General features: G+C 63.5%; 2 protein-coding genes across 3 annotated transcripts; one reads left to right on the top strand and one right to left on the bottom strand.

Annotated features, from left to right (window-relative positions):
• Positions 1-2,612: 2,612 nt before the first annotated feature.
• On the bottom strand, positions 2,613-26,129 carry GALT (galactose-1-phosphate uridylyltransferase). 2 transcript variants are annotated; one of them, XM_045021524.1, is made up of 11 exons: positions 26,046-26,129; positions 18,600-18,769; positions 17,137-17,212; positions 15,225-15,273; positions 14,642-14,771; positions 13,373-13,429; positions 9,707-9,829; positions 9,236-9,368; positions 6,161-6,244; positions 4,809-4,963; positions 2,613-4,377 (listed from the first exon to the last, which is right to left on the bottom strand). In XM_045021524.1, exons 2-11 carry the CDS (start codon positions 18,705-18,707, stop codon positions 4,312-4,314), a joined length of 981 nt encoding a protein of 326 aa, XP_044877459.1. In that variant the 5' UTR covers positions 18,708-18,769; positions 26,046-26,129; the 3' UTR covers positions 2,613-4,311. The 2 variants fall into 2 exon arrangements, with proteins under 2 accessions (XP_044877459.1, XP_044877458.1); XM_045021523.1 differs by lacking the exon at positions 26,046-26,129 and adding an exon at positions 22,005-22,133.
• On the top strand, positions 22,736-27,886 carry SIGMAR1 (sigma non-opioid intracellular receptor 1). Its single transcript, XM_045021525.1, has 4 exons — positions 22,736-22,905; positions 23,846-24,046; positions 25,718-25,810; positions 27,199-27,886. The coding sequence occupies exons 1-4, from the start codon at positions 22,758-22,760 to the stop codon at positions 27,423-27,425; spliced, it is 669 nt and encodes a 222-aa protein (XP_044877460.1). The 5' UTR covers positions 22,736-22,757; the 3' UTR covers positions 27,426-27,886.

Genomic DNA, 27,886 nt, shown 5'->3' with positions numbered 1-27,886 from the left:
AACCCTGTTAGCTAGAGGCTGGGTCATGCCCCGAGAGAGGAACATTCAGATCCATTGCAAAAGCTACTGGGATTTGTGTTTGTTTTTAAATCCTCAGGGTCCTCGCTCCAGCCATGTAAACGCCTGCTAAGCCCTCGGCCGCAGTGATATCTAGTGGCAGAGAGTCCCACAAGCTAACCCTGCATGGTGCTGCTTTGCAGTTCATTGACCAGCCCCTGCTCCGGGTGCCCTGGGGTGGGTGAATAGCCGAGCCGGGCCTCCCTTCTCTCTCCCAGGCCTTACTTTGTATCTGTCACATCCTCTCTTCCTTATCCCCTCTCTAAAGTACCTGAGCCCAGTCTGGCCAGGCTCCCTTCATCCTCCCCGGCCCCATAATTGTTCTCATCCCCTGCCTGTGATGCTCTGAGCTGGGGTGCCCAGGCTGGCACAGCTTCCCGGGGAGGCCGCCCCATTGATTTCTAGAACGACACAGCTGCATTTCTGTGCGATTCGCCCCCCCGTGCACTCACACATCTCTGCATCCTTGACCCCGCTAAGCACATTAGGCCGCCCATAACGATGCATCGGACTTTCCCAAGGTCACGCGGTGAGTCAGCAGCAGAGCCGGGCCCCCAATGCAAGGGCCGGGCTCCTGCGTGAACGCAGACCGTCTTTCCTCCCGGGAGCGTCTCCTCCCGAGGGCTCGGCTCCTGCCACACGCAGCAGGGCTGAGCCTAGCGGGGAAGCTCGGGGGCCTTGCAACACCCCGTCACTGGGGCTGGGGCTGGGGCTGGGCCCTGAGAAATAAATGGGACGATTAGATGCAGCAAGAGAAATAAAAGTGTGATTGCAGCAGGAACAAGCTGACTTCTAACAAGATACTGCGGCCAGCACTCAGCCCCGCCAGGCCCGGGCCCAGCCGCTCCAGGCAGGGACTGGAGAAAAATGCTGCAGCCAAGCAGAGTGGCAGGAGACCTGGGGCTCAGCAGAGCGGGTGCAGGGGGGCGGGGAGGGTGGGCCAGAGGGGGAAGCTAACAAGCGTCTCTCCCCTCTGGAAGACGTCCCTTCTGTAGCGTAGTACAGAGCCCCCTGCCACGCCTGGGGTGTCAGCAGCGCATGGACCCTAGCGCCGCGGGGGCAGGGGGTCAGCACAGCGCCTCCTATCAGCGCCGGGGCATCGGCCGTACAGAGCCCCCTCCCATGCCTGGGGTGTCAGCAGCGTATGGACCCTAGCGCCGCGGGGGCAGGGGGTCAGCACAGCGCCTCCTATCAGCGCCGGGGCATCGGCCGTACAGAGCCCCCTGCCACGCCTGGGGTGTCAGCAGCGTATGGACCCTAGCGCCGCGGGGGCAGGGGGTCAGCACAGCGCCTCCTATCAGCGCCGGGGCATCGGCCGTACAGAGCCCCCTCCCACGCCTGGGGTGTCAGCAGCGTATGGACCCTAGCGCCGCGGGGGCAGGGGGTCAGCACAGCGCCTCCTATCAGCACCGGGGCATCGGCCGTACAGAGCCCCCTCCCACGCCTGGGGTACCAGCATGGACCCTAGCGCCGCGGGGGCAGGGGGTCAGCACAGCGCCTCCTATCAGCGCCGGGGCATCGGCCGTACAGAGCCCCCTCCCACGCCTGGGGTACCAGCATGGACCCTAGCGCCGCGGGGGCAGGGGGTCAGCACAGCGCCTCCTATCAGCACGGGGCATCGGCCGTACAGAGCCCCCTCCCACGCCTGGGGTGTCAGCAGCGTATGGACCCTAGCGCCGCGGGGGCAGGGGGGTCAGCACAGCGCCTCCTATCAGCGCCAGGGCATCGGCCGTACAGAGCCCCCTGCCACGCCTGGGGTACCAACATGGACCCTAGCGCCGCGGGGGCAGGGGGTCAGCACAGCGCCTCCTATCAGCGCCGGGGCATCCGCCATACAGAGCCCCCTGCCACGCCTGGGGTACCAGCATGGACCCTAGCGCCGCGGGGGCAGGGGGTCAGCACAGCGCCTCCTATCAGCACGGGGCATCGGCCGTACAGAGCCCCCTCCCACGCCTGGGGTGTCAGCAGCGTATGGACCCTAGCGCCGCTAGGGCAGGGGGGTCAGCACAGCGCCTCCTATCAGCACGGGGCATCGGCCGTACAGAGCCCCCTCCCACGCCTGGGGTGTCAGCAGCGTATGGACCCTAGCGCCGCGGGGGCAGGGGGGTCAGCACAGCGCCTCCTATCAGCGCCGGGGCATCAGCCGTACAGAGCCCCCTCCCACGCCTGGGGTGTCAGCAGTGTATGGACCCTACTGCCGCTAGGGCAGGGGGGTCAGCACAGCGCCTCCTATCAGCACGGGGCATCAGCCATACAGAGCCCTTAGCAGCACTGGGGAGACTGTCAGCACAGCGCCCCCTAGCGCCCCTGGGTCAGGTGGTCAATGCAGCGCCCTCCAGCGCCGCGGGTGGGGGGGGGGGAAGGGCAGCGCAGCGCCCCCCAGCGCCGCGGGTGGGGGGGGGAAGGGCAGCGCAGCGCCACGGGGGGGGGAAGGGCAGCACAGCGCCCCCTAGCGCCGTGGGGGGGGAGAAGGGCAGCGCAGCGTCCCCCAGCGCCCCGGGGGGGGGGGGGAAGGGCAGCACAGCGCCCCCCCAGCGCCCGTGGGGGGGGGCGATCATCAGCCCAGCACACGCGCCGCCAGCAGCAGCAGCAGGACAGAGAACGTGACAGGTCGCGAGGAGGGGGCTCCTGGGACACTACAGCCAATGGCCGCGAGAGGGGCTGGTACCTGCTGCGTCCTCACCCACAGCCGCCATGGCATTGTCTCCACCCCACCCCCACTTCTTCCAAGGCTGCGGCTGGCCCCCCGCCCCCCAAGCCCGGGGACGGAGGCTGGTCTGGCGCTCAGGCCTCAGGGAAGGAGACGAGGGTTTACACCTCACTCAGCCTGACACACGGGTCAGTCACTGCGGCCATTCTGTGCCTCAGTTTACCCATCTGCAAATAGGGATTGGCTCACTGGCAGGGCGGAGGATGGGGAAGGTTTAACGCATGGACGTCGCTGGAGGGAGACGCGTTGGCAGCAGTAATGGGGGTGGGGGCGTGATCTGAGCAGCAGGGGCTCCCGAAACACCCAGCCGGGCTGAGCCTTGGCCACATGGGCTCAGCCAGACAGGCCCTGCAGGATTCCCTGACTGCACCTCCCCTGCGGGGCCGGGTCCTGCCACCGGCAGGGCAGCGGGGCCGGGGACGCAGCGCGAGAGCAATCGAACGAGCGCGCTCTTCGCACACCCCCGAGGGAGATGGCTCCGGGGGGCAGCGCACCGGCTGGCTGCCTCCCCCCAGGCGGGGAGACACGGACAGGCCCCACCCCGCAGCCCCCGACACGCCGGGCCAGAGCCTCGGCGGGCACAGATCCATGGAGAGCTCCGGGGAGGTGCAGCGGCTGAGATCCGGCCCCAGAGCTGCCAGCCAGCACGAGGCAGCCTTGCTTCGGTTGTAGGTTTTATTGAAGCGAGTGAAAAGCCAAGCGCCCACAGGCGGCACCGCGGAGCAGCCGCTGGCCCTGGCACACGACAGCAGGGGGGCGGCAGGGCAGTGAGGGGCCAAACCCCATCAGACATGAGGCTCTCTGAGCCCAGCAGTGGGGCAGGGGCTGGCACTGGGATTGGCATGTGGGGGGCTGGAACTGGGGGCATCAAAGACTTAAAAAAATCTACAGAGAACGTGTCCCTCAGCAGCAGTCACAGGGACGCACAGGGCCAGGGACTCTGGACCGCTCCCTGGCACAGAGCCGGGCCCCTGGCTGATGCACATGGGGGCCAGGAGCCCACAGGGGTTACACACCTCACTCCTTTCAATGTATGCCACAGCGCCCCCCGCTGCTGACACAGCAGGCTGGCACCAGCTCTCCACCCGCTGCAGCCCGGGAGCTCCCCTGGGGTGACAGCCCCCCGAGACCCCGCTCTGAGGCTGTGGGGAGCTCACCCTGCCAGTCGCCCACCCAGGAGCCAGGGCCCTCCAGCGAGCGCACGGGGGATAGGACGGGAAGCCCGTGGGCCCTGCACTGGCTGCTTCTCTACAGGGGGGAGACTCGGATGCCTTCTGAGACCTGCAGCACCTTCCAAGTGGCTCACAAGTGACACGAGTTTGCAGGTCTCAGCCTCGCCCTGAGTGGTGACTGCCATTGCCCCCAAAGCGGCCTGTCCTAGAGACTCCACCGTGCTCTGCCCACCAGCCCCTCCAGCTGCAGAGGAGACCCCCCCCCCCAGCTCAATTCCCACTGGTCACCAGAACAAGGTAACCGAGTCCCAGCATGCGGCCGGTGGCCCCCTCTGCAATGTGCCAGCTCCCCTCCTGGTCCGACGCAGCTCGTCACGCCGCCTCCCGCGGCCTCCCCCTGTAATGCTCCTCGGGCAGCGCCCTCAGGCGCTCGGCGGCCTGCGGGGAAAGAGAGCAGGGCTGAGACTCTGCCCAGAGAGCCAGGGGCACCGAGACCCCGGGCGGCTGACGGGCAGAGAAATCGGGGCCTGATTCCTGCACTTCAGGAGCGTGGCCTCTTGGGGGCACCGAACCCCTACGCCACAGCCCACCCTTGGGGGGGGGGGGACTCCCAGCCTGCAGCCCTGCCCCTGCCCCCGCCCCCGGGTGCCTGGCCTAGGCCACTCCCCACAGAACCCGCTCCTGAGATCACCCCTCCCCCCCGGTGCCCAGCCCCACAGAACCCGCTCCTGAGATCACGCCCCCTCCCCGGTGCCCTGCCCCACCGAGCCCGCTCCTGAGATCACCCCCCCTGGTGCCCAGCCCAGCCCAGCCCCGCGGAGCCCGCTCCTGAGATCACCCCCCCCCCAGTCCAGGGCTCCTGCGCTCACCTGCTCTGGCGTCAGGTCCCGCTGAGCCTGCGCCAGCATCTCGTAGCCCACCATGAACTTGCGGACGGCGGCCGAGCGGAGGAGGGGCGGGTAGTAGTGGGCGTGAAGCTGCCAGTGCCCAGAGTCTGCTCCCAAGTGAGGCCCCGTGGGGGCACCTGCCAGACACCAGCCCCCCAATGTTTCCAGGTACCGGTCACAGGACTGAGACTCCGCGCACGTGGCCTCCGAGCGGGCACCGTGACCGGCTGGGGCTGGGCTTGAACCGACGACCCCACGTGCCAGTCCCCTGAGCCCCCCCGTGCCCCGACTCGCCCCCCCGTGTCCCCCCAGCCACGTACCATGCCAGCCCCGAGCCACCCCGTGCCCTGACTCCCCCCCCGTGCCCAGTCCCCTGAGCCACCCGGTGCCCCGACTCGCCCCCCCTGTACCTCCACCAGCCACGTACCACGCCAGCCCCCTGAGCCACCGGTGCCCCGACTCCCCTCCAGCCACGTACCACGCCAGCCCCGAGCCACCCCGTGCCCCGACTCCCCCCCGTGCCTCCCCTGCCACGTACCACACCAGCCCCGAGCCACCCCGTGCCCCGTTTCCCCCCACAGCCACGTACCACGCCAGCCCCCTGAGCCACCCGGTGCCCTGACTCCCCCCCCGTGCCCCTCCAGCCACGTACCACGCCAGCCCCCTGAGCCACCCGGTGCCCTGACTCCCCCCCCGTGCCCCCCCAGCCTAGTACCCCGCCAGCCCCCTGAGCCACCCCGTGCCCCGACTCGCCCCCCGTGTCCCCCCAGCCACGTACCACGCCAGTACCCTGAGCCACCCGGTGCCCCAACTTGCCCCCCCAGCCATGTACCATGCCAGCCCCGAGCCACCCGGTGCCCCGACTCCCCACCCCGTGCCCCTCCAGCCACGTACCACGCCAGTCCCGAGCCACCCCGTGCCCTGACTCGCCGCCCCGTTCCCCCCAGCCACGTACCACGCCAGCCCCCTGAGCCACCCGGTGCCCCGACTCCCCCCCCCGTACCTCCCCCAGCCACGTACCACGCCAGTCCCCTGAGCCACCCGGTGCCCCGACTCCCCCGCCCGTACCTCCCCCAGCCACGTACCACGCCAGCCCCCTGAGCCCCCCCGTGCCCCGACCCCCCCGTACCCCCCAGCCACGTACCACGCCAGTCCCCTGAGCCCCCCCGTGCCCCGACCCCCCCCGTACCCCCCAGCCACGTACCACGCCAGCCCCCTGAGCCACCCCGTGCCCCGACCCCCCCGTACCCCCACCAGCCCCCTACCACGCCAGCCCCCTGAGCCACCCAGTGCCCTGACTCGCCCCCCTCCCCATGCCCCCCCCAGCCACGTACCATGCCAGCCCATGGAGTAGGGGAAGGAAACCTCAAAGAGGTTGTCGTACTTGGTGAGGAGCCTTTTCATGATGGAGGCCAGACCTGCAACACAGGGCCAGCGAGTGGTCGGTCACCAGCCCTAACCCAACGTGCTCCCAAGCCCTCGGCCCGCGTGGGGGCACAGATAACAGGAGGGTCCTTGGCGCAGACGGGGAGAAAAGCACAAAAACTCTTCCCTGGATGGCAGCTGGGCCCGGGCAGAATCTCACTCCCCGCCTGCGAGGCAGCTCAGTGCCCGGGCAGCGAGCCAGTCAGCAGAGACTTGCTTTCCAGAGCTCACGTCCCAAGCCAGAGCTCACATCAGTCCGACCCCTCAGCCTGGGCTCCCAGCCCGGGGCAGGGCCAGTTTGGGTCGCAGCTCTGAAGGGAGCTACTAAGTAAACTAGGGGCCTTGCCCTTATGGATCACAGTGGGTGTTGACTCTGGAACCTAATGACAGCGCGAACACCAGTGCCATTAACTACTTCACTGCGGGTCAGAGCTTGCAAGGGAGAAGAGGGATCGTGTCACCGATTGGTCGGATACAGAGAGCGCCTCATTCTGGCCCTGCTTGAGAAGGAAACGTTGCTCATCCTCCCTTCCCACCCACCAACCTAACCCCTGGTTCAAACTGCTCCCGCGCCTCTGGGTAGAGCCCAAACCACCCCCCTCCTCTGCACAGCCACTCCTTCCCAAGTGCCTCTGGGACGGGGACGCTGCCCCGAGGTTAACCCCTTGTTCGCTGGGGGCCAGGCAGTGCCCCTGCCCCATCCCAGTGTTTTCCCAGATTCCAAGGCCAGATGGTGATCATCTCGTCTGCCCTCCTGTGGAACACAAGCCTGGAACTGCCCCATAATAATCCCTACAGCAGATATTTTGGAAAAATACCCAGTTTCGATTTTAAAATGGTCAGTGATGGAGAATCTATCACAACCCTGCGTAAACTGTTCTAATGGTTAATTGCGCTCACTTAAATATTTACACGTTGCTTTCCAGTCTGAATTTGTCAACTTCCACTTCCAGCCATTGATCGTGTTCAACCTTCCTCTGCTGGACTGAAGAGCCCACTGTTAAATATCTGCTCCCCGTGTAGGTACCTATGGACTATAATCAAGTCACCCCATAACCTTCTCTCTGTTAAGCTAAACAGACCGAGCTCCGTGAGTCTCTCACTGTAAGGCAGGTTTTCCAAACCTTTAATTTTTCTCATGGCTCTTCTCTGACCTCTCTGCAATTTATCAGCCTCCTTCTTGGATTGTGGGCACAGGATCCCACAGCGGTGGCCGAAGTGCCAAATACAGATGTTCCTACTTGAGATTCCTACTTGAGATTCCCATTCATGCCTCCCGGGCTCGCGTTAGCTCGTTTGGCCACGGCATCGCACTGGGAGCTCATATTCAACTGATTATCCACCATCAACCCCCAATCTTTTTTAGCATCGCTGCTTCCCAGGATAGAGTCCCATACCCTGTAAGCACGGCCTCCGTTCTTTGTTCCCCGATGGATTCATTTCTATTTAGCCCTATTACAACGTAAGCAGATTGTTTGCTCGATCCAGATGGCTCTGTATCAGCGACCTGCCCGCTTCGTTATTCACCTCTCCCTCCATCTGACACATCTGCAAACCTCCCAGAGCCCCGGGACCTGGTAGGGAGAGCTTGTGCCTCGCACAGAGCCACCAGCCCTCAGCACAGCGTCAGGCTCCAGCACCTCCGGGTCTAATGGGCTGAACACAGGGCAGGCAGGTAGGACGCCCAAGTTCTATTCCTCACGGTCAGCGAGTGGGGACATACACCAAGCCTGGCTCTGGAAGCTTCCCGTGAGCGTCATGGCACCACGCAGGGACAAGCATGGGGGACTCAGCCTCCCAGCAGCCCCACATCCTGAGCCCAGCTCCACACAGAGCACCTGGGGAAGCGAGTAACAGAGAGCTGCCCTCTGATCCCTCATGGGGGGCACACAGCCGGAGCTGCTCTGCCACGCTCCGGAACCCCCACTTCTGATTTCATGCCTTGCAGGAGAAGGAAATGAGAACAGGGGGCTGGGGACCCTGCGATCCACCAGCACTCAAAGCAGGGGGTGGGTGGGACAATGGGAAGCAGTGACTGGAGCTGCTCCGAGAGACAGGCACGCTGCCTGCATTGCAAATCCAGCACTTCCCAAGAACCTTTCAAGCTCCAGCTGCCTCCAAGGGAGGATGGGACGGGACTGAAGCCGACTCCCCTAGCTGCTGCCTTTGAGACGCTGGAGAACACAGTAATGCTCCGGTCCCTTTATGAATGCAAAACACGACCCACTGCAGGCACATCTGCCTGAGTCTGCGGACAGCCTGAAACAACAGCTCTGAGATGTGCAAGCTATCCCCAATCATCTCAATGGGGTGTTCACTCTGAAGCAGAATGATGATGTTACATGTTCATATGATTGACTATTTCATTGCTGATCCGAGCGCACAAGAAAGGAGAGGGTTGCATTGTGCAGATTTTCATAATAGGCTATAAACACGCTCTCATTCAGGCATCAAAAGTGGGTACAGCTTGACTTCCCACCCTCACATCCGACCCCCACATTTGCGGGGCTGAAAGCAATTTACAAACCCTGACACCTCACAGCTGCCAGCCAGGTAGGGCGGCATCATTACCCCTATTCTATAGATGGGGAAACTGAGGCAAGAAACGCTAGCGCTCCTTGCCTGGTGTCAGAGCCAGGAAAAGAACCCAGAGATCTGGCTGCTGGTGTTAGGCACTGTGCCATTCTCTGATCCCTTGTTCTGCTGTTAGCCTCAAGCTGCTTCTCAACCAATGAACAAAGATTTTTGGTGAAGGATGGGCCAGTGGGCCAATCAGTGGGACAGTTTAAGGTCCAAGCCCTGCCTCTCACCCCCAGCTGGAGCATGGCAGGTGGGGGTGCGAGCAGCTGGGGGGAGGGGCCAAAGGACATTCTACCCCCGCTCCAGGCTCCTCCCCATGGTCCATGGGGCAGGGGTGGGTGCAGGCAGCAGCCGGCTCCAGAGCAGAGCATGCAGCTGGGGCGGAGGCCGGGGCAGCCACTTACTGTCTCTCTCGCTGTCGCTGAGCTCCTGGAGGCGGCAGACGTGACGGCGGGGCAGGAGCAGGGTCTGGAACGGCCACACAGCCCAATAGGGGACCACCACCAGCCAGTGCGCGTTCTCCACCACCAGCCGCTCCTGCAGGGGACAGCGCTCTGCGCTGAGGGGCTGCACGGCTAGGACCGCCAGCCCTGCCGGGCAGGGGGAAGCCAGGGGCACGACCCAGGCCTCTGCCCCGCGAGCTAGGGCAGATCTCCCTGCGGGCAGCAGGGGCAGGCGCACCCCGCTCGCTGCAAGAGGGTCTCAGCACACACCGAGCTCTCCGAGCCCCACCGCAAGGGGAAGCTACTCTTAGGGAAGGGGCCTTGCTTAACAGGAGGCCAGACCTGGTCCCAGCAGGATCTGGAGCCGGTCCCCTCCCCGCTGCCTCTTGCGTGAGCCCAAAGGGAGCCAATGCCCCCGCCCGCAGGCCCTACCTTCCTCTGGGCCTCCAGCCGGGCGTACTCCAGCAGCAAGGGCACGCCGTGCTCCTGGAGGTGCTGCCGCTGCGTCCGCTCCTCCAGCCGGGCTTCGTTGGGGAGGAAGTTACTGGCCCAGACCTGGGGGGGAAGGGGAGCAGCTGAGACACAGCGTGAAGCAATGGGGTGGCTCTGCAGGGTGCTCCATGCAGCGGGCGCCAGTGGGCACAGCAGAGACCCCCAGCTGTGGTGCCAGAGCGCCACCTGCCTGCAAGAACGGGGCTGAGCACCTGGTGCCGTTACTTCCCTACTCCCTCCCCGTGTCCGGCAGAGCCCCTCCCTGATCCGGTGATCCTCCCTGCCCCCCTGGCCCGACAGGCAGGGACCGAGCCCAGCTCTTCCCCCACCACCCAGCTGCCCCATCTCCAGGGCCCATCCCCTCCCTGGCCTCACAGCCACCAAGGGAGCCAGTCAGCGCGTGCCCTGATGGTGGGTTCTGCAAGGTGGAGACCCACCAACCCCCACCATAGCCATCGGGTGGGCCCGACAACATCCCCATGGCACAACTGGGGGTGGGGGAACAGCTGGGTGGTCTCAGAACAGCCCCTCCCCCAGGCCTTCAATCCATGTCGTTTAGATGCCTGGAGTGATGATGCTCCCGCCCAGCGGGCAGGACAGGGACCATTCCCCAGCCTGACCCCGCTCATCGCAGGGATGTTTTCCTGCCACCAGCCTCAACTTCCTCCCTCTAAATCTCAGCCTGTCCCTGTGCGCTGCCCCCTAGGATCTCCTAGAAACTAGAGTCAGATGTTGGGGCCACAGCGACCGCTGGGATCTGTTCAGACCAACTGCATGACCCAGGCTAGAGAGCCCCACCCAGAGATTCCCCACGCCCAGCCCAAGAGCATGCGAGGAGCTGGAGTGGAAATCTGAGAGGGAGACCCCAACTCTCCATTGGAAGCACCCCCCCTGGCTCACCACCCACTCCTCGAGACTGGAGCCTTGTTTCCAGCTCGTATGTCTGGCCTCAGCTTCCAGCCCCTGGAACTCGTTCTGCCTTTATTCAGATGAAAGAGGCTCTCCCGCGTGGCACTCGCAGCCCATGAGCCAGCCAGCCCGTATCCTGCCCTTGGATAAGGCTGAGCTCTGCAGGTGTCTGTTTGCACCTTCCTGTGACTGCGACGGGCCCCACACTCTGCCATTCCTGGAGGTCTGTGTGACTGACGCTCCTTGAGCTGTCACGCAGCCAAGCCTGGCAGATTCCCTCTGCTCGTCTCCTCCCGACCCCCTCAAATCGGCCCCCTTGATCAATGGCTCTTCCCTGGCCTCCCTCCAGCTCATCACCGGGTAAGAAGAAGCCAAGCCCTGAACAAGCCCCCAGTGCCCCTCTCAGCATTTCGCCCGAGTCACTGGACTCGGCCCGTCTGACAATGGGAGATCTGCGAGCTGGGTCCAGCCCCTCGGGACTGGGTGGCTCCTGCACCGGAGACAGAAACGCTGCCCCCATTCCATGACCCTTTCTACACCGGCTGCCCGTTGCCGTAGCCTCCAGGGGGTGCCCGACACCCACCTGTGCTGAACTGCGGCCGGCCAGAGCTGCAGGGAGCATCTCAGCAGCCCAGCATGAACCCTGCTTGGGGGCTGTAACCAGGGAGATTTCTATGCGCACAGAGGGGCTCGAGGTGGGATTTTTAGACGCCGTTTGCCAGGCCGGGCTGCAGTGGACACCTGACCAGCAACAGGGCCCCAAGGCCTCCTGCCCATGGAGGACTGAGGGCACCAGGAGCAGATGGCAGCAGACCCTACAGCGGTTAAGGTGTTTCCCTGGGCACTCTCTCCCCTCTAGGGAGCTGGCATCAGCACTCCTCACGGGGAGACTCCACTGGCTCCCTGTGCAGGTGCAGATGGCACATCCCTCACCCCCGGAGAGTCACCAGGATGGAGCTCCAGAAGTCTCTCCCCACACAGCTAGCGTGGGGCTGGGCTCCCAGCTCCACAGGGAGGGCCGAGGCAGAAGGTGGCACCAGTGGGCTAGCAGTGGGCCCCCCCAGGGAGGTGTGGGGGGCAGGGAAGCCCACCCTGCCCCTGCAATAGCCAGCAGGGCTGACGCTAGCCAGAGCCGGTGGGACAGCTTTGGAAGCTAAAAGGTCTCTCGCTCCCAGCTGTATCCCGAGGGTGGAGGCCTCAGCAGCTCTCTGGGAGCACCAGGCAGGATTGCTTCCCATGCTGCCAAGAGGAAGGTACAATCCCCCCCTCAAACAGCTCTAGCATTCGGCAGCGGCCTCCCAGCACCAAGCAGAGCCTGGAACGGCCAGGAGAAGAAGCCATTTGCAGGTTTATGCTGCCACCTGATGGTGAAATTGTGATCTACAGCCACACGGGGCAGCTCCCGTATTACCGAGGGAAGGTTGAGGTTAAACAGCTGAAAATATATAATGAGCGTCATGGTGCTGGGTAAATGCCCTGTCACGTTTCCCAGACTAGAAAAGGCCGAGGTGGGGGGAGGAGGGAAGCGAGTTGCTCTCAATGAGAAAAGTATTTTTTGAAGATGAACAGCAAAGAGGTTTCAGATTTTTACAAGGTATCTGGTCTCCCCTCAGTTTGCTTTCAACCAGCAATCGTGCACACTTCCAGGGTTTCATCACCGTAGGGTCCCGCGCAGCGGCTATGAAGTTCTATTAACTCCTTTCTAGTTACCGCTACAGCCGCCTGCCCCCGCCGCCAAACAAACCAGGGCGAATCGGGAGTGTTTTGTGGGAGGAGAACACAACCCGTGGCCACAGACGAGGCCAGATCTCCAGCTGGCCCGAAGAGGCATGCCCCTCTGAAGTCAAGATCGACACCGGGTAGGGATCAACCCACAAAAAGTTACCTGGGCATCCAGACAGTTTAGGAGGAACAAATGGGAAGGTGCATTTATGGGCCACCCAATCTTAGTGGACCCCCACTGGGTCAGGGTTAAGCAGCTCCAGTATCGGAAGGAACAGAGGATTGCACTGGTGCGATTGGGGTGGTCCCTCGGCTGGGCTGTCAGCGCCTGGGACCCAGGAGTGAGGGAATCCCGAGTTCGGTGACGCTGGCCCTCTCCTTTTCACCCTGCTCGGGTCTGGACAGGGAGACGGCACTGGTCAGTTTCACCGCCCCCAGGGTGCACTGAACTAGCTTGGTGCTGTCACCTCTGGCTCTCAGCGGGAGAGAGAGACCGAACCAGAACCTGGTCAGGAAAGTGACGGCACCACCTGACACGATGCTCAGCCCATCACCCCATGCGGGAGGCAGGTCCCTGGGCAGAGGAGCTGGGGGTGAGGTCAAACCTCCACCAGCCCAACTGCAGAGTCAGGGCCTAGATGATGGGCTTGACTGCCCAGTGAGAACAGACCCGACACGAGGCACTGGGAGGAGGCAAGGAGGCAGACATGGGTTAGGAATCAGACTCCGTGGCTAGCCCTGCGTTGCTGACTGGGCAGCTCAGATGTCGGGAGGAGGAGTTTTAAACACTCCTGCAGGAGCAAGCTGAACACTGCAAAGCTGGGGGCTCTGCCCGCAAGGCTCAGAGTCGCTTTTCAGAGAAGATCAAGGGAGGAGCAGGAGGGTGCCAAGACGCCCCTTCCCCTCCCCATAACACAACCCACCCACCCCCGTCCATGGTGCAGTCCCTGGTGTGCGAGCAGCCAGCTCCCTTACCTGGCAGTGAGGGTGAGGGTTGGAGCAGCCCATCATGGCCCCTTTGTTCTCAAATATCTGCAGAGAGAAGGGAAAAGCAGCTCTCGGGACTATCCTAATGTCAGCTGGCGGCAGCTGCTGGCACGGAAGCACAGCGTAGCACTTGGAGCGCTGCCCTGAGAATCCGGCCTCCACAGTTCTATTCCCTCCTCTACCACTGAACGGCCTTTGCAAGTCGCTCACCCAGTCTGTGCCTCAGTTTCCCTATCAACACTTGGGGGGTGATACTGACCGGGCTCTGGGCGGAGCGGTTCAACGCACAGATGTAGCGAGATGCTGAGACCCCGGGTGGACAGGGAGGGAGGCCGGCCAAGCTCAGTGGGGGCACTGCAGAATCCCTTTGCAGCTCTAGATCAGACTCTTCCACACTGGCAGAGGAAGGTTCTCTCTCCTTAGACCCTGGAAGTGCACATGGCCAATGGAGAGGGGAGCCCTGAGTGCGTCTCTGGGCCAAAGGCAGTGGTCTAGCAGCACAGGGAAAGCCTCAGGCTGTGAGCGAGGGGGCGCAGGGACCCGGGCGCCAGCGAATCAGTGAGGACCCGGAGGGCTGGGAGGAAGGCGGGTCTGGCTCTCCAAACCGTTAGGCACGAAGGCCAGACGGCAGCACCACTCTGGCTGGGATACAAAGCTGGTGACGCCGCAGACACTCTGCCCAGCGCAGACCATCGGGAGCAGGTGGGGAACGGCAGGGGCACAACACGCCCGCTACCATTCTGCGCTTCTAGAGGCTCTCAGCAGCGCCCGGCGCTGCAGCAGCGTTAATGGATTCGGCCTCACAACTGAACTGGTTATCCTCCCAATTTTACAGGACTGGAAACTGAGGCACAGAGCCGGCACACAGGTGAGCCAGTGGACTGAACCCAGGAATCCTGGCTCCCAAGTGCTCTGCGCTCACTGCTAGAGCCCACGCAACGGCAACAGCGCCCCGGCTACGCAGAGCCTCACCCCAAGTCGGAGGGAAGTCTTTCAGAAACTAACCCCCAGCAGCAGGTGGAAAGCACTGACTGCCACTCAGAGACACACACATCCGGGCACATGGCAGCCTGCGGCACGGTGTGAAGAGCTGCCAGCCACACCTGTGTGCACGTGCCTGGAGCCTGCACTCCCCTCACCCACCCCTAGAGGGTGCAATGCATCTACGGGGGCTGGGGGGAGCCTGCCGCTGCCCATGCTGCACCCCTACAGGGCCTTTGCCCAGCGCTGCACTGGGGGTGTGGGTGCGGCACTCACCTGCACCCAGGGATAAGAAGCGCCCAGCTCCACCGCGAGCTCCGCCCACTTGTCAATCACTGCCCGGATCTCTGCCAGCGACATGAGCGGCAGTGTCAGGTCAGACCAAGGATGGAAGCACATGACCTTGCTGCGAGGCGGGAGGGAGGGAGAGAGGCTGTGAGTGCACGAGCCCTGGGGGGGGGGGGGCGGGGGTGTGAAGGAAATAGCTTCCAATGCCCTGCAGCGTTAACCCCCCGGGGACATTGCCGCCCTGTGATTCTCCTGCCAGGACCCAGCTGCAGGGGACAGTGGACAGGAGACGTGCTCGGCAGGGAACCAAAGCCAAAGGCAAGAAAAGCGCCCATACAGACCGCCCCCTCCGCAAGCGTCCCCAGGCCGCGTGCCGTGTGCCGCCCCTTCCAATCCAAAGCCAGGCAGCGTGGGGGCGGGGGCCGGGGCCGGCTAGAAACCCTACCGAGCTGCAGGGCCCCAGAGCAGCCGCAGGGATCACACTGCTCCCTCATTCTGCTCCAGCGCCGCGGTTGGGATTAGGCCCCTAAGGGATAAACGGCCTCAGCCGAGGCCTCTAGGCTTCATTTACCAGACTCCTCGGGCGGATGCAGCCTGGAACAAGGGGTGGTCGCAGGCATCTGGGGAACGAGAGAGAGGAATGAGCCAGAGACTGACGGCGAGTGGGGACAGCGAGGGGCAGGGATGAGCAGCACCAGCATTACCTGGCCAGCTCCGGCGACGCCCCTCGGTCCCGACCCGCAGCCTCCCCTGCTCCGCCAGCCCAGAACCCCCCTGCGCATCCAGCTCCAGCGACGCCCCTCGGTCCCGACCCGCAGCCTCCCCTGCTCCGCCAGCTCCGACCCCCCTGCGCATCCAGCTCCGGCGACGCCCTCGGTCCCGACCCGCAGCCTCCCCTGCTCCGCCAGCCCAGAACCCCCCTGCGCATCCAGCTCCACCGCTGCCCCCCGTCCCGACCCGCAGCCTCTCCTGCTCCACCTGCTCCGACCCCCCTGCCCATCCAGCTCCACCGACGCCCCTCGGTCCCGACCCGCAGCCTCCCCTGCTCCGCCAGCCCAGAACCCCCCTGCGCATCCAGCTCCACCACTGCCCCCCGTCCCGACCCGCAGCCTCCCCTGCTCCGCCAGCTCCGACCCCCCCTGCGCATCCAGCTCCGGCGACGCCCCTCGGTCCCGACCCGCAGCCTCCCCTGCTCCACCAGCCCAGAACCCCCCTGCGCATCCAGCTCCGGCGACGCCCCTCGGTCCCGACCCGCAGCCTCCCCTGCTCCGCCAGCTCCGACCCCCCTGCGCATCCAGCTCCACCGACGCCCCTCGGTCCCGACCCGCAGCCTCCCCTGCTCCACCAGCCCAGAACCCCCCTGCGCATCCAGCTCCGGCGACGCCCCTCGGTCCCGACCCGCAGCCTCCCCTGCTCCGCCGGCTCCGACCCCCCTGCGCATCCAGCTCCCGCGACGCCCCTCGGTCCCGACCCGCAGCCTCCCCTGCTCCGCCAGCTCCGACCCCCCTGCGCATCCAGCTCCACCGCTGCCCCCCGTCCCGACCCGCAGCCTCCCCTGCTCCACCAGCCCAGAACCCCCCTGCGCATCCAGCTCCGGCGACGCCCCTCGGTCCCGACCCGCAGCCTCTCCTGCTCCGCCAGCTCCGAACCCCCTGCGCATCCAGCTCCACCGCTGCCCCCCGTCCCGACCCGCAGCCTCCCCTGCTCCGCCAGCTCAGAACCCCCCTGCGCATCCAGCTCCGGCGACGCCCCTCGGTCCCGACCCGCAGCCTCCCCTGCTCCGCCAGCTCCGACCCCCCTGCGCATCCAGCTCCACCGCTGCCCCCCGTCCCGACCCGCAGCCTCCCCTGCTCCGCCAGCTCCGACCCGCCCTGCACATCCAGCTCCGCCGCTGCCCCTCGGTCCCGACCCGCAGCCTCCCCTGCTCCGCCAGCTCCGACCCCCCGTGTGCATCCAGCTCCACCGCTGCCCCCCGTCCCGACCCGCATCCTCCCCTGCTCCACCAGCTCCGACCCCCCTGCGCATCCAGCTCTACCGACGCCCCTCGATCCCGACCCGCAGCCTCCCCTGCTCCGCCAGCTCCGACCCCCCCTGTGCATCCAGCTCCACCAACGCCTGGCTGCAGGGGCCGGGCTCTCGGGGTGGTACCAGGTTCCCAGGCTGGCTGCAGGGGCCGGGCTCTCGGGGTGGTACCAGGTTCCCAGGCTGGCTGCAGGGGCCGGGCTCTCGGGGTGGTACCAGGTTCCCAGGCTGGCTGCAGGGGCCGGGCTCTCGGGGTGGTACCAGGTTCCCAGGCTGGCTGCAGGGGCCGGGCTCTCGGGGTGGTACCAGGTTCCCAGGCTGGCTGCAGGGGCCGGGCTCTCGGGGTGGTACCAGGTTCCCAGGCTGGCTGCAGGGGCCGGGCTCTCGGGGTGGTACCAGGTTCCCAGGCTGGCTGCAGGGGCCGGGCTCTCGGGGCAGGTGAGCCCCACAGGGGTCATTACCGGGTTCCGGGGCGTCCGGCTGCAGTGCTGGGAAGTCATTGTCAAAGACAAAGGTGCTCGTGTACTGCGGATTCACCTTTACCAAGAGAACGAGAGGCGGGTTAGAAGGACAGGGGAGAAGGCACCCAGAGCCCCACCGGAGCTGTGGGTATCCTAACCCACAGCCCTGGCACACCCACAGCTCACAGGCGTGGAGCCCCTGCCTGCCACGCCCCACTGTCCAGCAGAGCCATGCACGGGGGGAGGGGGAGTGCCCAGAATGCACTGCAGCGAGGCACGCCCCCCAGAGGGGACTTCCTGCTGCATCGGGGACCCCCTCCTTTGCTCCCCATATGCGCTTGGGGCAGGGAGAGGGATCCCATGGAAGTCGGGGGTGGGGGCCTGCACCCTTCCCTCTGCACACGGGACCTGTTTCCCCCGCCCCCTCCGTGAATCCAGGAGCAGAGGAGCTGAGCTCAGGACTGGGCCTGGCACTTGGCCTTTCTGGGCTCCCCGGTGCCGCTCGGTGCGGCCCAGAGGCCCCCAGAGATCAGCACGGAGGGTCCCGGGCCAGCAAGGGGCTCACTAGAGAGAGGTGCCCGCTAGACCCTCTGACCAAGCCCTGGGAGGCCTTGCCAGGCTCCTCAGAGGGGCTAGGACCCCCCCACACACACACACAGACACACACTCCAGGCAATCTATGGGCCTGGCACCGCCCAAGCCCTGCTGGCCTTGACAAGGGGCTCCCAGCAGGGGTCTGAGGGCGGCGCTCTCCGCAGGGATCCCTTGCTCTTGGGAGATGGTGGCGTGGGGAGGAGGAGAGATGACCAGCCACAAACCACTGGGAAATGCAGAGAGCTACAGGGGATGGATAAACTGGGCACCACCCTGCCCCAGATGGGTGCCCCCAGCCCATTTCCAGGGCTTCGGCTGAGCAATGGGGCTTCTCTTGGGAAGGAAAGGCTCCACATCCCAGCTCCATCCCCGTGAGCCGCCTGGCCTGGGCCTGGGGGACGTGCCAGTCCCCACAGATGGGGATTTACACACATCGAGGAACACACCGAGATTCCAACACGCTTGACGGGGATCTGCCAGCAGCCTAACGAGCTCTCTTCTGGGGGTCAGACACCGCAACGGCGACGCTACTGCACATCGACGCTCACGGCTCCCCCACTGAGACGATGCCAGGTGTGGAGTCTAGTGGGTGGCAGGGGCTGGGAGCCAGGACTCCTGGGTTCTAGTCCCAGCCTTGGGAGCGGAGTGGGGTTTAGTGGGTGGCAGGGGCTGGGAGCCAGGACTCCTGGGTTCTAGTCCCAGCTCTGCCACAGATTTTCTGCATGACCCAGGACGAGTCACTCCCACTCTCTGCCCCCAGCTGTTAACCCCGCTAGCGATACCCTTCTCCTGCACACAGGCACAGCTCCATTCACTGGTGTTCACTTGCTGGCAGGTCCCCAAGGGCCCTGACCTTCCGGGCGCAGTACCTCCCCGTTGGCTCGCACTGCTCCAGGGCACAGCGGGTTGGACAGGTCACAGCGAGGGACGTCCTCTTGCGGGGGTTTCTCCACCTGCCCCTGCCAGGGACGCCTCATCCGGTGGGCGGACACCAGCACCCAGTCATCCCGCAGGGGGTTATAGCGGACGTGCTGGTGCTCTGGGGAGAAGAAGGGAACAGAGACGTGACTGTGGCGGAACCTGCTGGGCTGGGAAATGCTCTAAGGGGCCATCGCCTCCACCCAGAAACACCTGCAGCTAAAGTAACTGATCCGAATACGTCTGTGCTGCACATCGCCACGGCCCAGACACCGATCCAACCCGCACAGGCAGATGGGGAGGGTGTCGAGGGTAACACCTGCCAGAGAAGCAGAGCAACCCGCTACCTCCAGCTGCTGAGAAGAGGGACTGCGCTGGGATTCCTGACCCCGGGCCCCCTCTGGGACTCCATGTTTCACAGCCCCTGGCTAGTAGACGTCAGATCAGTCCCACCCACGACTACTCCACCCTCATTCTCCTGAGAAGCGTGGGGGGGCGGAAGCTGGGGGCGGGTTTGGTTCCAGATCTTGCTCCCAGCCAACTGTCCCAGCAGGGCTGCTGCTCAGAGCTCTCTCCAGCAGCCCTGGGCGGGATGTAGCTCCTGGCATCACCCGGCCCACAGGGCTCTGAACTGTTTTATTACCAGTAGGGACCTATGTCACAGAGCTGGGGGAGACAAGGCCCTGCACCCCCGGCTTCCTGCGATTCACCGTGACTCTCGGCCAGCCAGTAAAGCAGCAGGTTTATTTAGACGACTGGAACACAGTCCAAGACAGGTCTTGCAGATACAGACAACAGGACCCCTCCCCTCCCCCAGTTAGGTCCATGTTGGGGTCCCAGGGACACCACAGCCCCACTGGGGAGTCAGAGCCCCATCTGGGCTCCCCTCCATTACACCAGCCAGCTCCTGAAACTAACTCCCTCCAGCATCTCTCCCCCAGCCTCTCCCCGGCTCCTCCCCCAGCCTTTGTCCAGTTTCCCCCGGGGCAGAGGTGTCACCTGGCCTCCAACCCCCCTCCTGGGTTCTGGTGTTACCTGCTCAGGTATGCTCCCTCAAGGCTAGTCTCCCATCCCCCAACGCAGACTGTCCCAGCCAAACTCCCCTGCAACCTTCCCAGGCCACTCAGCATTCAAAGACCACATACAACCTACCAGTGTGAAATCTGGTCTTTTGTGGGCTTTTACCCTATAGTATACAGATTTCACAGGGGAAACCCCAGCATCTCTCAGATTGGGGGTCCTGACTCAAATGGGAGTTGCGGGGGGGGGGGTCACAAGGTTATTTTAGGGGGGTTGCGGTATTGCCATCCTTACTTCTGCGCTGACTTCGGAGCTGGGCAGTTGGAGAGCGAGGGCTGTTGGTTGGGTGCCCAGCTCTGAAGGCAGCACCCTGCCAGCAGCAGCGCAGAAGTAAAGGTGACAATACCATACCACGAGCCATTACAAACCTCATTTCCCCCTACTGTTACTCACACCTTCTCGTCAAGGTTTGAAATGGGCCTCCCTCATTACCACTACAAAAGTGATTTTTCCTCCCTTGGTTTTCTACTGTTAATTGAATTGTCCCGTTAGACTGACTCCCCCCCACCCAACCTGGTAAGGCAACTCCCATCTTTTCATGTACTGTGTGTATATACACACCTGCTACTGGATTGTCCACTCCATGTATCTAATGAAGTGGGTTCTAGCCCACAAAAGCTTACGCCCAAGTAAATTTGTTCGTCTCTAAGGTGGCACAAGGACTCCTCGTTATTTTTGCTGATACAGATTAACAAGGCTACCACTCTGGAACCTAATACCACACCTGCCATCCTTAGCTGCTGTCTTCAGAGCTGGGCTCCCAGCCAGCAGCCGCTGCTCTCCAGCTGCCCAGCTCAGAAGGCAGAGCTGCCGCCAGCAGCAGCCCAGAAGTAAGGGTAGCAGTACTGCAACCCCCCCACAATAACCGTGTGGAGCCCGCACCCCACAACTGCTTTTTGGGTCAGGACCCCTACAATTACCACACTGACATTTCAGATTTAAATAGCTGAAATCATGAAATTATTTTTAAAATCTTATGACCATGAAATGGACCGTGAATTGGGTAGGGCCCTAATTGTCTCCAGCAATTTCCTTCCAAGCCCAGCCATGTTTGGTTCTAAAAGCCCCAGCTTCCAGAATCAGGTGAGAACACGAGAGCCTTCGCTTTCATTTGAGAAAAACAAGGAAGGTTTCAGTCCTCCCAGCTGTGGAGAGAAGCTGGCTATGTGACACCTCCGCAGCTCAAAACCCAGAAAGACCCTACAATGTATTAGTTTTAATATCGCATGATTTTGGGGGCCTGATTCATGAAGGTCTGGTGCTAGGGATGCAGAGAACAATTGCCGTGGAACTATCCAGAGCCTGGCTAGTTTCACTCTACTGCTGCAACCCGTGGGGTGCCTGAGGGATAGGGCTGGTCCACAGAGGGTCCCATGTGGGGAGGAGGAGGGAGGGCTCTTGGCAGGCCCTGAAGCCGTCTCCCCCTTTGGAGGGACCTCACTCCTGTTCGTCTCACAGCCCCTCCGCTCCACACGAAGGACCTCATGTTTTAAGGGGGGAATAAAACCCTTCCCCATTGGAAAAACAGACCGGGCAGAGGGGGGGCCTGGGCACTGCGGGGCACTGGGATGGGGGTGCCAGGAGGCAAGGCTGGGGAGATGGGATGTCATCCCTGGGGGGCATGCGGGCGCGGGGGAGTGAAGGGGAATGAGTTGGGGGACAGGTACTTGGGGGGCGGGGTGCCAGGCACTGCAGGTGTCAGGGCACTGGGGGGTGGGACACGCGGGGAACACGGGGGGGGGTGCGACAGGGGACCGGGCACTGGGGGGGGCCCGGGGGGTGCGACAGGGGACCGGGCACTGGGGGGGGGGGCGCGACAGGGGACCGGGCACTGGGGGGGGTGCGACAGGGGACCGGGCACTGGGGGGGGCGCGACAGGGGACCGGGCACTGGGGGGGGCGCGACAGGGGACCGGGCACTGGGGGGGCGATAGGGGACCGGGCACGGGGGGGGGCACGGGGGGTGCGACAGGGGACCGGGCACTGGGGGGGGCGCGACAGGGGACCGGGCACTGGGGGGGGCGCGACAGGGGACCGGGCACTGGGGGTGCGACAGGGGACCGGGCACTGGGGGGGTACGGGGGGGGCGATAGGGGACCGGGCACTGGGGGGGGCACGGGGGGGGCGATAGGGGACCGGGCACTGGGGGGGGCACGGGGGGGGCGACAGGGGACCGGGCACTGGGGGGGGCACGACAGGGGACCGGGCACTGGGGGGGCACGGGGGGGGTGCGACAGGGGACCGGGCACGGGGAGGGCGGGGCGAGCTCCCTCCTACCGCTGGGCTGGAAGGGCCCGGCCGCCGGCCCCGAACTCTCGGACTCCGAAGCCGCCTCCATCGATCCACCGCCGGCCGCCGCTTCCCGTCCCGTGACCGCGCCGTAACAGGGGCGGCTCCAGAAAGGGGACACCCTCCCCCCGGACATGCGGCGCGCGAGCCCCGCCCCGCCCCGCCCCTTCTACGGGGCCTGTCACCGGCCCCCCGCCCGTCACTGCGGGACAGCGCCCGCTCGGCCCCGCCCCCACCTGCCCGCTCGGCCCCGCCCCCGCCCGTCACTGCGGGACTGTGCCCGCCCGGCCCCGCCCCCACCTGCCCGCTCGGCCCCGCCCCCACCTGCCTGCTCGGCCCCGCCCCCGCCTGTCACTCCGGGACAGCTCCCGCTCGGCCCCGCCCCCACCTGCCCGCTCGGCCCCGCCCCCGCCTGTCACTCCGGGACAGCTCCCGCTCGGCCCCGCCCCCACCTGCCCGCTCGGTCCCGCCCCCGCCTGTCACTCCGGGACAGCTCCCGCTTGGCCCCGCCCCCACCTAACCGCTCGGCCCCGCCCCCACCGGTCACTGCGGGAAGCTCCCGCTTGGCCCCGCCCCATTCCGTAGCGCTGCGGGCTGCGATTGGCCGGCGCGCTGAGCCCCGAACGCTCCCATTGGCCGGCGCGGAGCGGGCGGTGCCGTCCCCCGCGAGGCTCGGCGCGCGCCGCGGCGAGGGGCGGGGCGAGGCGAGGCGAGGCGAGGCGGAGCGGGCGCGCGCGCGGGATGTGGGCGCTGGGGCCGCGGGCGCTGCGGGCCGGGCTGGCGCTGCTGGGCCTGGCGCTGCTGGCCCAGGGGCTGCGGAGCTGGGTCGCCTCCCGCCCCTTCGAGTTCCGGCCCGAGGAGATCGCGGAGCTCGGCCGGCACCACGCGGGTGAGGCCAGGCCGCGGGGGCGGGCGGGACCCGTGGGGCGGTGGTCTGGGTGGGGGCCCTGGGGGGATGGGTGGGTCCGAGGGGCGGGACCCGTGGGGCGGGGGGGCACGAGGGGGGAGGGTACAAGGGGGACCCGTGGGGCGGGGGGGTAACGGGGGCATTGGGGGGGCCGGGAGACGTTTGGTTCTGAGGGGTGGGCCCCATGGGACAGGGGCCTGGGGGGTATCACGAGGGGGAACCATTGGGTGGGGGCCCCTCGGGGATGTGTAGTTCTGAGGGGATGGGGCCCTGAGGTGGGGGACTGGGGGGGTAACACGAGGGGAGCTCGGGGGGATGTTTGGTTTTGAGGGGTTCGGACTGTGGGATGTGGGGGTAACGCGAGGGGAGCCCTAGGGGGATATGTGGTTCTAAGGGGGTGGGACCCATGGGATGTGGGGGAGCCCTAGGGGGATGTTTGGTTCTGAGGGGATGGGACCCATGGGATGGGAGAGTATCATGGGGGGGCATGGGGATGGGGGATGCAAGGAGGACACGGGGGCTGGGGAGGTAATGTGAGGGGGGGACCTACGGGGTGTGGGCCAGGCAGGCAGAGCCAAGTGTGAGTTGTTGGCCAAGCCCGGGGCAGGCCACTGGGTCCCTGCCTGCTCTTGGGGCGCAGCTGCACCGATTCGTGCCAGGTGCCCACTTGCCTGGTGGGTGTGACGCTGGGACGCAGCCCATCAGTTGGCAGGGCCGGGTCGGAGGCTGCCTGCCTTCGTGGGGGATGTGGCAGAGAATAGACGGAGGGATGTTAGATCCCATCCCTAATGTCTTCTTCCCTGAATGAAGCCAAGCTCCCCGTTCTAAGCTCAGTGTCTTGTATTGGTGGGAGCCAGGGATGTGGCGGAGCTGTGGGCCTCCTGCGCGGTGCTGACTTTGCCTGGGTTTGTTGGTGCTGCAGGCTTGGACCATGAGCAGGCCTTCTCCAAGATCATCGTGGAGCTGCGGAAGAAGCACCCAGGCCACATCCTGCCGGACGAGGACCTGCAGTGGGTGTTTGTCAACGCGGGTGGGTGGATGGGCTCCATGTGCCTGCTCCATGCCTCGCTCACCGAGTACGTGCTGCTCTTCGGGACGGCCGTCGACACCGGGGGGCACTCGGGTAAGCAGGGCACAGCTACATTCAAGCAGAGAGGCTTGGGTTGAGGGGCTGCTATTGGGTAGCCAGTGCTTGGCGCTCCCTTTGATCTCCAACTCGGGTGTCTTGTACTCCAACCTCGAGTGCTGCAGGCACGACCCCAGCTCTGCAGTCTCTGGGCTCATGCTCGCTGAGGATGGAGGCAGAACCTTTCCCCCAGGGCTCAGCCTGTAGAGGGCTGGAAAATCTCATCTCACCTCGCAAGCAGCAGGGTGGGAGGGAGACGCAGACTTCGCAGTCCTTTGCTCTCCAGGGCAGAGGCTGAGCCACTTTCGCAATGTGTGCAGATCACACATGCTTCCTGACCCACGCCCCGTTCCTGGGGGCTGGGACTCCGTTGTTCCCTGCATTCGAGTCCTGAGCTCCTAGCTTTACAGTCAGTCAGGGAACTGCCCCGATTTAGAAGCAACCCGCTCCCCTCCCTCCCTACTTGGCATGAAAGCCACCTGTTTGGAAGGGGTTAAAAGAACTGTCCTAAATGTGTACTTGTCCAAACCCCCGGTACAGTCCTCAGAGGGCAGGACACCCCTAGGGAGCCATTGGGGATCTTGGCCTCAGTGCAGTGATGCTGCATTTCTCTGCCTTTTAACACCTTTTACACTAAAACAAACAACCCTGGTGTTTTCCTCCACAGTTGCCCAAACACAGCTCAGCCCCCTTGCCCTCCGGCCTGCCTGGCCAGAGGAATCCCAGAGAGAGCCCCACGCTCCAGAGCCAAGGCAGGATTGTTCCCTGCAGTGCATCCCCTTGAGCTTTTTCTAGTCTAATAAGTGACTGAAGCAAACGGCTTCATCCCATTCCTCTTAGACCTTTGTCCTGCCCCTGATAACCCTGCTCCTTCCATGGGACTCTTCCCCATCAGGCCCTTGTACATGCCTGTGGTGCCTTCTCTTTTCTCCACTGCCCCCTGCCAGCTGAGGTTGGGCTGAGCTGAAAAAAATGAGTGCTTCCGATCATCCCTCTTATGTCCATAGCTCCCCAGCACTGCCTGTCTGGTAAGAGGAGTGTCTCTGCCTCGTGATCCCTCTCCATTGCATCTTCATTGGGGTGGCTGGGCACCCAGGATCCCCCAGCCCAGGAATGTTGTGTAAACACACCTGTAGAAAGAAACCATGTTGAGGCCCAAAAAGGGAGCCTGTCTTGTGTCTGATTTCTCTCCTCCCCATGGGTAGTTGACTCCAGCACATGTTGTTAGCTACTGAGCAGTGAAGCCAAGACTAGTGAGAAAAACCCAGGCTCCAGAGACCACTGGCCCATGGTGTCTGACTGCCTGTCCCTCAGATGGTCCATGCTGGTCTTGCCTCCAAGAGCCGAAATGAGGGAGAACGCTGGATCCTCAGAGAATGGAGAAGGCAGAAGTAACTCAAGACCCTTTCCCTTTAGCCTGCAGCCAGCATTGCCTCAGAGCCCCTGTTCCCTTTGATTCCTTGTGGCAAACGATCATGGAGAGGAAGGTGGCAGCATGTGGTTGGGTGGGCTCCTGTCCTTGGCAGAGCCCTGGGGACACAACAAGCAGCCACATCCAAGCTGTGGGTGGAAGGGATTTGTTTCATGAGGTTTTGGAGACCTGGATATTAAGGCCCCACCTTCCCCCATAGCAGTGCTGAGATTTCACGCTGTGTGCCTCTCTTGCAGGTCGGTACTGGGCTGACATCTCTGACACCATCATCTCGGGGACCTTCAGGCAGTGGAAGGAGGGGACGACCAGAAGTGAAATCTATTACCCAGGTGCTGTTACCCAGAGTTCTTTCAATCCAAAGCTCTTAGTAACCTTATTCTGTGCGAGGTGGTGTCAGGAAATAAATCGGTGGGGACACGGCCGTCTGACCAAGAGCTGTCTGGCACAAACAGGACAATACTAGAGTGTTCACACTTAAAGCTGTACTTTACTTAGTCTTAAGCACTTGCACACGTCCGCAACAGGTTGGTAAAACACCCCCAAAAATTTCAGATGCATATTTACCCAGAGTCTGAGGCAGTCTCGAGCTGATAACTGCAACCGTCCAGTGGCCAGCCGGATGTCTTCAGGGAAGCTTGAGAGGTGTCCAGGCACTGAAGTGTCCATTGAGCTCAGATTTCTTCCTCTTTTTATATCCAACTTGTTAGCATTACAAAGCTTGTTCATTAACAAAACTGCTGAGCAGAAGCTAAGATAAGGGTGGAGATTTCCAGCCTGTCAGGTGGACAGTTTTCCATCAGTCAAGCAGAAGAACTTTCCATCAGTTAACTAGCTGCATAGCAATAGTTAACTATTGCCAGACTTTCCATCTTGCAAAATGGCATGCTCCGGAAAGCAGCTCAAGTCAGGAGGGCAGAGGGCCGCCATGTTTACTCCTTGAGGTCACTCCCTTCTGGTCTGTTAGTTGTGCTAGGGTTTCAGAAAGGCCTTTTAGCTGCTTTCAGCAATAAGCAGAGCAATTGGTATTCCAGCCGCTCGCAGTAGTTACACGTTACTGGGCTTTGGGCTATCAAAAATCTGCTCCTACAGTCCGTGTGGCACTGTCAGCGCCAGCCCCACCCGCTGGCGTTCGAAGGTCTCCCCTGGGTGGCTGCCTTTGCAGGGCTGGTCGCCTTGGGCTTTTCACGTAGTGATTAGAATGGGTAAGGCTAGTGCTCTGTTAGCCTCACAGGATAGACAGAAAGGTACAGGGCCCAGCAGATTAGCCTGCAGGACACCACACCTCTAGTTCTCATGGCGGTCAAGAGACGAGCAGGATTCAAGGAAAGTGTACACGCTGACGGGGAACGAGCACATCTCCATCAGGTGGGATTGAAAAAAACCATAGGAAGGGTTATAAAGCCGCCTGGTTCAGAGCAGGAGCCAGCCACTGAGTGTCAGGAGAAAACTGCCCCTTTGGGAAGGCTGTTCCATGATTGTACACCATGGGGCATCCTTGCAACCTTCCTTGGAAGCAGCTGGTACTGGGGGACAGGCTTCTGGATTAGCTCCCCCTCCGGCAGTTCTCCAGCATGGTGCTGAGCACCCCCCTTGTCCCGGGCTGGGAGTGGAGGTTGATCAGGCCCACAAAGAGCTCTGTGCTGTCTCTGGAGCAGCATGTTGGAACCGGTATTTTTCAGAATAACGGCCAGTGCTCTGTCTGTCTGTCTGCCTGCAGGGGACACCATAGTGCACCAATCCGGAGAGGCCACGGCTGTCCAGTGGAGCGCCGGCACCTGGATGGTGGAGTACGGCCGTGGCTTCATCCCCTCCACCCTCATGTTCGCCTTGGCCGACACCATCTTCAGCACTCAGGACTTCGGCACCCTCTTCTGCACCCTCCGGGTTTATGCCAGAGCCTTACTCCTGGAAGCAGGTGCCTACTTCAGCCACCTGGTCCAGTGAGCCCACCCTCCCCACGCACCAGCATGGCCTCAGGACGGGGCGCCCTTTTCCCATCCCCCCCACCATCATGCAGATTGTACCAGCAAGGCAGTGGGCAAGAGCACCTCTGCCCCTTTCGCCACACAGGCGTGCCAGGGTAGGCTGACCGGTAGCTGTGTCGTCCGCCTGCCGCACCGAGCACTCAGCCGGGGGAGAACAGGCAATAACATAATGGATAAATCTAGATCACTATTTTTTTAATATCCAAATGTTCCTCTATATTTCTGTAACGAGACTGCAGCAGCTGTTGAGCTGCCACCCACGTCTGTGTGTGTCCTTGCCCTCTCTCTGCAGCTGTCTCTCATGCTCTCTCAAAATGGCAAATTAAATTAATATGGATAAATGTAAAGTAATGCACATTGGAAAAAATAACCCCAACTATACATACAATACGACGGAGGCTAATTTAGCTACAACTAATC

This window comes from Mauremys mutica, chromosome 6, assembly GCF_020497125.1.
Source record: "Mauremys mutica isolate MM-2020 ecotype Southern chromosome 6, ASM2049712v1, whole genome shotgun sequence".
Lineage (NCBI taxonomy): Eukaryota > Metazoa > Chordata > Testudines > Geoemydidae > Mauremys > Mauremys mutica.
This window is presented reverse-complemented; position numbering and strand designations above follow the sequence as displayed.

Coding starts and splice junctions, on each gene's coding strand:
- GALT (XM_045021523.1), bottom strand. CDS start 22,065: ATGGAGGCGGCTTCGGAGTCCGAGAGTTCGGGGCCGGCGGCCGGGCCC. Junction 17,213..18,599: donor CAGTGCGAGCCAACGGGGAG/GTACTGCGCCCG, acceptor CTCTTGGTAAAG/GTGAATCCGCAGTACACGAG. Junction 4,964..6,160: donor CTACTCCATGGGCTGGCATG/GTACGTGGCTGG, acceptor GGTGTCTGGCAG/GTGCCCCCACGGGGCCTCAC.
- SIGMAR1 (XM_045021525.1), top strand. CDS start 22,758: ATGTGGGCGCTGGGGCCGCGGGCGCTGCGGGCCGGGCTGGCGCTGCTG. Junction 24,047..25,717: donor CGACACCGGGGGGCACTCGG/GTAAGCAGGGCA, acceptor CCTCTCTTGCAG/GTCGGTACTGGGCTGACATC. Junction 25,811..27,198: donor AAGTGAAATCTATTACCCAG/GTGCTGTTACCC, acceptor GTCTGCCTGCAG/GGGACACCATAGTGCACCAA.